General features: G+C 35.3%; 1 protein-coding gene across 2 annotated transcripts; it reads right to left on the bottom strand.

Moving 5' to 3' along the window:
- Positions 1 to 2,855: 2,855 nt before the first annotated feature.
- Positions 2,856 to 7,100, bottom strand: LOC131157312 (protein OXIDATIVE STRESS 3-like). Of its 2 annotated transcripts, XM_058111367.1 has the most exons (3): positions 6,574 to 7,022; positions 6,240 to 6,478; positions 2,856 to 3,208 (listed from the first exon to the last, which is right to left on the bottom strand). In XM_058111367.1, the coding sequence occupies exons 1-3, from the start codon at positions 6,855 to 6,857 to the stop codon at positions 3,165 to 3,167; spliced, it is 567 nt and encodes a 188-aa protein (XP_057967350.1). In that variant the 5' UTR covers positions 6,858 to 7,022; the 3' UTR covers positions 2,856 to 3,164. The 2 variants fall into 2 exon arrangements, with proteins under 2 accessions (XP_057967350.1, XP_057967348.1); XM_058111365.1 differs by lacking the exon at positions 2,856 to 3,208 and having other exon boundaries at positions 6,071 to 6,478; positions 6,574 to 7,100.
- Between the last annotated feature and the right edge of the window lie 217 nt (positions 7,101 to 7,317).

Below are 7,317 nucleotides of genomic sequence, written 5' to 3'. Positions count from 1 at the left end.
GTATCGTTAGCCCTAGTAATTTGATGAGTGAGATAATTTTATCCATTGGGTTGTGGAGAAAAGTTATTGAAAAAATAATTAAGACAACTATAGAAAATCATATTTTTCACTATGTAAGAACTAAGGACTTGTTTGGTTCAGCGGAATAGTTATTCCTTGGAATAAGATGAAATGTATTTTAAATTTTAGAAATAAAGAGAATAGTAATTCCTTATATATTCCTAATTATTTCATTCAATATGTAATAATAAAGAAATAGACGTCTCATGATAAAAATTAACATGTAATAAGAAAATAATACACATTCCCATGATGAAATTGAGAATAATTATTCCTTATCTATTATTTATCATGGATTCATAGAATATTTCACATTATTATTTACTTTTATAGTAACAACATAATTTCTTATAAAATTAATTGTAACTAGCTTACTAAAACTAATCCATTCTTGCGAGAAGGTTATGAGAAATCAATCTGGATAAAAAAACTGATTTCATTCATTGAAGACGATAACTATACAACTGTATATATATATATATATATATACTTTCAGCTTAATAGCTATAACAGATTCATGTATGAATCTTGAATACATAACAGATTTTCTGTTTGAAGCATGCTGACTTGTCTAACTGCTGCTGCTGTTGTCTGACTTCACATACTCCCCCTCAAGATGGACTAATGACGAACATATGTTAAACATTCCCATCTTGGATAGTAATTCTGAAAATTGTTTATAATCCAATGCTGTAGTTAACAAATCTGCCAATTGACAATGAGTTCTTACATGATTCAGTTTAACCACCTTAGCCAACACCTTGTCCCTTACAATGTGACAATCAATCTCTATATGTTTGGTCCTTTCATGGAAAACTAGATTGGACCCTATGTGCAAAGCTGATTGGCTGTCACAAAACAACATTGCTTCTCTATCATGCCTAATCTGCAAGTCTTTTAGCAAATAAAGAATTCACACAATTTCACAAGTTGCTACAGCTATAGCTCTGTACTCTGCCTCAGCTGAAGACCTTGACATGGTAATTTGTTTCTTTGATTTCCAAGAAATCAATGAATCTCCAAGAAAGATGTAATATCCTGTAACAGATCATCTTGTGTCTGAGCATGATGCCCAATCTGCATCACTGAAACCCTTGACATGGAGTTTTGATTTTGCAGAAAAAATACTCCTTTCCCTGGTTCATTTTTAATATAATGAAGTACCTTAAGAGCAGCTGCATAATGAAGCTTTCTAGGTTTTGCCATGAACTGACTGAGCTTGTGAACAACAAATGTAATGTCAGGCCTAGTAATAGTTAAGTATAATAACATGCCAACTAATCTTCTATATTGACTTGGATCATTTAACACATCACCTTCATGTTGGCTAAGTTTCAAAGTAGGATCCATAGGAACTTTGGCTAGTTTGCATCCTAGTAGGCCAACATCTTCCAAAATTTCTAGAGCATACTTCCTTTGACACAAGAAAATGCCCTTGGTTGTTCTTGCTACCTCCAAACCAAGAAAATACCTCAAAGTCCCTAAATCTTTCAACTTGAACTTCTGATTTAACAAAACTTTAAACTCCTTAACTCCCTTTTGATCATTGCTTGCAATTAGAACATCATCAACATGAACCAACAACACAATAAATGAATCTCCTTGTTGCCTAGTGAATAAAGAGTAATCAACCTTGTATTGAACAAAACCAAGATCAATTAAGGCAGTTGAGAACTTAGAAAACCACATTCTAGAAGTCTGCTTAAAACCATAGAGTGATTTATTGAGTTTACAAACCAATTGAGGCTGCTCCCCCTGGCTTTGAATAACCTGAGATTGCTCCCCCTTATTGTGAAAACCTAGTGGAAAAGACATGTAAACCCCTTCATTCAAATCTCCATGAAGAAATGCATTATTTACATCAAGTTGGCTGAGAAACCAGCCTTTCACAGTAGCCACAACAAGTATAGCTTTGACGGAGACCATCTTAGCAATTAGTGAGAAAGTATCAATGTAATCTAGTCCCTCCTTTTGGGTGAAGCCCTTGGCAACCAACTTGGCCTTATACCTCTCAACTGAACCATCTGATTTGTATTTCACTTTATATACCCACTTACAACCAATGGGCTTCTTACCAGGTGGCAAGGAAGTAATAGTCCAAGTATTATTAGCTTCCAAGGCTGAAATCTCAGCATCCATGGCAGCTTGCCACTTGGGGTTACCAACAGCTTGGTGATAAAAAATGGGTTCAAAAATGGAAGAGATGGCACAACAAAAAAATTTATATGAAGGAGACAGGTTATTGTAAGACAAATAAGATTGAATGGGATGAGAAGTACCTAAAGCATGTATGGAAGATCTTGGAATGGCAGCTGATGTGACTTGATTATAGTGATAAGCCTCAAGGTAAGATGGTGGTTTAGTATTCCTGGTAGACCTTCTAAGAATAATGGGCTCATCAGATGTATCAGAAACACCATGTGTATCAGGAAAATCATGAATATTGTCATCAAAATCTTGATGAATTTGAGCAATGGTGTCATTAGAAATAGGTAAAGAAGAAGAAGAGACAACTGGAGACTCAGAATAAGGAATAAAGGAAAAATAGGTAAAGGAATAAGATTGTCACATTTAGAAGTGTTGTTTGAAGCAAAAGGAAAACTTGACTCATGAAACACAACATCCCTAGACAAAAAAATTGTATGAGAATCAAGATCAAAGAGTTTATAACCCTTGACATTGAAGGGATATCCTAGAAAAACACCCAAGTTGCTCTAGAAGCATCATCAACAATAGTGAGAAAGTATTTGTGACCATTAGAGGTTAAAACAAAAAAAGGACCCCAAACATCCATATGAACAAGATCAAAAGGATAAGCACATTTATTATTATTGAAAGGAAAATGAATTCTTTTCTGTTTTGCCAAAGGACAAACATTACAAAGTTTATTACAACAATTCTTAAGAAAAGGTAAAACTCTACCCAAAGAATGAATTTTTACATCAGAAGGGTGCCCAAGCCTTGAATGCCAAAGTGAAAACACATTTGAAGAAAGAGAAGAAGAGCAAATAATAGAGAAAGCCTTGAGATTCTGCTTAGAAAAGAAACCATAAAAAGATGCAGTGGCTTGAGAAAGGCTCGAATCTTGTAATAAGTACAAACCATCATGCATTTTGCCCATTCCAATCGTGCTCCAACATGTAAGGCCCTGTAGAAAACAAAAATGTGACAGAAAAACAAAGCATATAGGTTGAGATTTGGTTAATGCACTGACTGATAAAAGATTAAAAGCAAAAGAGGGTACACAAAGAACATTATGAAGGATTATGTGGGAAGAAAGTTTAATAGTGCCAATGTGTGTAACAACAGCTGCTTCCCCATTAGGCATTTTAACCATAGTATGTGAAATCTCAGTATAAGAAGTTAACATTTGAATGGAACACACTATATGATCACTTGCACCAGTATCATTAAGCCATGCATGAGGATCGTAACCTTGTCTATTAACAGCTTTAGCAGAAAAAACTGAATGCTTGTAGTTACCTACAACAACATTTGATGGACAAGACACAACATTAGCAACATGAAGTTCTTGATCTTTAGTGGAGTAGAACAAGAACCAATTAATGTCAGAAGTTGTTGGTATTGGTCATGAGTGAAAGCTGGAGCTTGAGATACAGACTTTGATGAGGCATAATCAGTAATTCCAGTAGAATTATTCATTTGAATGAGTTCAATATTAGACGAAACTTGATGAGCAGTGACATTTTTATTGTTCTTGAACTTGAATCCTAGTGGGAAACCATGTAGCTTATAGCATTTGTCCATTGTGTGGCCTAACTTTCGACAGTGAGTACATTAAGGCCTTTCTTTGCCTTTAATATTAGTTTTTGAGTTCTTGGTTGCTAGAGCAGTGGATTCAACTCTAACAATATTATGCACAGACCTCTGCATTTCTTCTTGAATGAACAAAGAATGAACCTTATCGACAGAAGGCAAAGGATCCATCAACAAAATTTGAGTTTTTACTTGAGAGAAAACATCATTCACTCCCATGAGAAATTTCATGGTGGACTCCTTGGCTTGAAGATTCTATAACTTTTGATTGATCCCACACACACACTGACCACAAGTACACTGAGGAAATGGATTCAAATTCTGTAATTGATCCCACAAGATCTTGAGCTAAGTGAAATAATCAGTGAGTGACTGCTCTCCCTGATGAATCTCAGCAATTTGCTCTGAATATTGAAGATCTTGGTCCCATTTCCTTGACTGAAAGTGTCTCGAAGATTAGTCCAAATTTCTAAAGCAGTATCTCTATAGATAATGCTTCCTTGAAGCTTTGGTGATACAAAATTAATGATCCATGTACCTACCATATTATCAGCACGAACCCATGCTTGAACAACATTTGGAGAATTCACCAATGGTGAAGATATGGTTAAAGATCCATAAATAAATCCTAACTTGTTTTTGGCAATTAGAGATTTCCTTACTGATCTTGTCCAAGGATAATTTTCTCCCCCAATCAATGGTTGAGAAGTGAGAATTTCTCCAGGATGCAAGAACAGAGGATCACTGAAATTATATGAATCTTGTAAAGAAGATGAAGCCTCTATGTTGGAAGCATTGGCTGCTACTGTTTCTGTCATTGAAGAAGCTTGAGAAGCTTGTAGAACACAACAAAGTGAAAATCTTGAGAAAAAAAAAATCAAAGAAGAAGAAGATGATAATGGAGAATATGGAGCTTTGATACCATATGAGAAATCAACTGATTTCATTCATTGAAAACAATAACTATACAACTGTATATATATATACACTTTCAGTTAAACAGCTATAACAGATTCATGTATGAATCTTGAATACATAACAAATTTTCCGTTTGAAGCTTGCTGACTTGCCTGGACTCGCGCAAACTAACTGCTGGCACGAACTAACTGCTTGCTGCTGCTGTTGTTTGACTTCTCATAAAGGTATTCCACAAACCAAACATAACCTATGGGTTTGTTTGTATCAATAATTTTGTTTGAAAAAAAGGAAAGAAAAAAGAATTATTTTTTATTGTATTTTCTCTTAATATAAGATATTATCAAAAATGGATTCCTTAAAATTGTTTGACATGCTAGCAAACAGAATTGCGACGATAAGGGGGAGGGAGCGTTTGTGTGATGCATAAAAATTTGTAATGTTGCTCCAAATACTCATGCTGCTGCTTTCTACTTCATCCCCACAATGGGAAATTGCAAGGAAACAGCGGGCACCATTACAAAACTGGAAAAGCATTGTTCTGAATTTGCCCTAAAAGTGTAAAAGCACTACTCCCCCTTCCTGATGGTTTTCTACTTTTGTACCTTCCATTCCCATTGCTGCGCCAAAAAAGAGGGGGCAGTTTAATTTCCATGGGACAGCCAATGGCAGACCAAAGTACCTTAATCTTCTTTGTGATCTGTTCTCATCAATATTTCTGCAGACTCCTCACGCCACATCTTTATTTTTCTAATTTTCTTTTTTAATAAAGAAGAAAGGTCTTAAATTTAAGTTGAAATGGAGACGATATTTCACATGAGAATTGGATACATGTACATTTAATTGAAAAGAAAAAGAAAAAAACAAAATAAGGAACAATAGTATTTACCTTGCTGCTTTGATTATATCATGCTCAATATTGTTGGCTGTGATAAATGGTGTGTGTTTTTAGTTATGTTTGAATTTTCTAATGTCCTAAACTGTTGACCAGAAAAAAGAAAAAAAAATAATCCTGGAATGACTTGATTTGGAGTGCTTAATGTCCTAGAATGTGTTCTAGTTTGCAGCTTGGCTGGTGCCATTTGTTCAGCTTGGATGGCAAGTTCTTGATGAACTCACTTGTAAGTTGTAAGGTGCATGCTTACCCTTTTGCCAGAAAATTCTGATTTTCTCATCTCTATCTCTCTCTCCCTCCCACACACACACACACACACACACACACACACACACACACACACACATTTTAACAAATTAATTGTAATGCATATATGGAGACGAATAGGAAAGAAAATTGAAATCGTGAAAGGTTCTAGATAAAAACTCAATATTTGGTTTGTCATTTAATCTATTTCCAAACAAATTTGGGAAGGGAAACAAAAAACAAAAAAAAAACAAGCAATTTTAGGGTTTAAGGTATACAAACTAACTCCTGTGTGCACTGATTGGAGGCCTACAACCGCCCACTACAATATTTGAACCCTTATTACCTAGAGGAGGAGGAGAGGAAGAAGAAACAAATCCCTTTGAAGAAGATTTCTTTGATATGACAGGCTTTGGAGAATGCAACTTGTGGCCATCCATGGCCAAACCCCCTCCATAGCTCTTGCATGTTTTCATTTTCTTCCTGCAAGGGTGGACTCTCTTTGTCAAATCTTCTATGCTCTTCACGCTTGCTAATGATGTAAAAGACTGGGATTTTCCTTGGAAGTACATAGAAAGACCTCTCCTGCATAGATCCAAACAATAAAATTTTAGTTATTGGGCTTTTAGACCTACCCAGAAAATAAAATGAAAAGAAAATTTTCAAGATTGCTTAATTACTTGATGGGAAGATTGGCCATGAGCTCAGAAAGTTCATAGAGAGGCCCATTTGAAAGGGATGAAGAAGAAGAAGATGATGATGAAGAAGAAGATGCATCCTCTACCAGGTCTGATGAAGATGATGATTCAACAGTGCTGGAGGAATCTTCAAAGGATGATCCATTGGATGCAGAATGGCTCATATCATTATCGTCACCTGCAGCTTCCATGATCACCCAAGGACCATTCTGGGTTTCTTTAGCAACTGAGAAGCCTTGAAAAACTTGCTTTGCTCCTTCACCCATGTTGCTTCTCAGATCTTAATAAATTATAAGAAGAAGAAGAAGAAGAAGAAGAAGAAGAAGAAGAAGAAGAAGAAGAAGGAGAAGGAGAAGCAAATGATGGAGGTGATGGTGTTGAGGAGGAGACCTTGGAGTCTTGGGAGGACTTTGTATACATATAAATTCTCCAAGGTTCTGTTTGAAGAGCTATATATAAATGTCACATGCAGCATGCCAGGCTCAATTAATTTTAAAATGTTTTAGAAGAAAAGTTAAAGAAGTATTGATGATAATACTTGACAGCAGGGAATGTGACTTGTTTACTTCTTGTCACACTGTTTCTTATATTCTACTTTATCCTGAGTTTTGTCATTATCATTTTCTTATGGCTTCAATTTTTTTATTATTTTTATTATTATTATTTTTTGTTTTTCTGAGCTTTCCCATTCTACTAGGAAAGAGGATAAGGTTTAAATTTGAAGAC

Source organism: Malania oleifera, chromosome 6 (genome assembly GCF_029873635.1).
Source record: "Malania oleifera isolate guangnan ecotype guangnan chromosome 6, ASM2987363v1, whole genome shotgun sequence".
In the NCBI taxonomy this organism is placed as follows: Eukaryota; Viridiplantae; Streptophyta; class Magnoliopsida; order Santalales; family Ximeniaceae; genus Malania; species Malania oleifera.
Note: the sequence above shows the minus strand (reverse complement) of the source record. Positions and strands in the feature narration are given on the sequence as shown.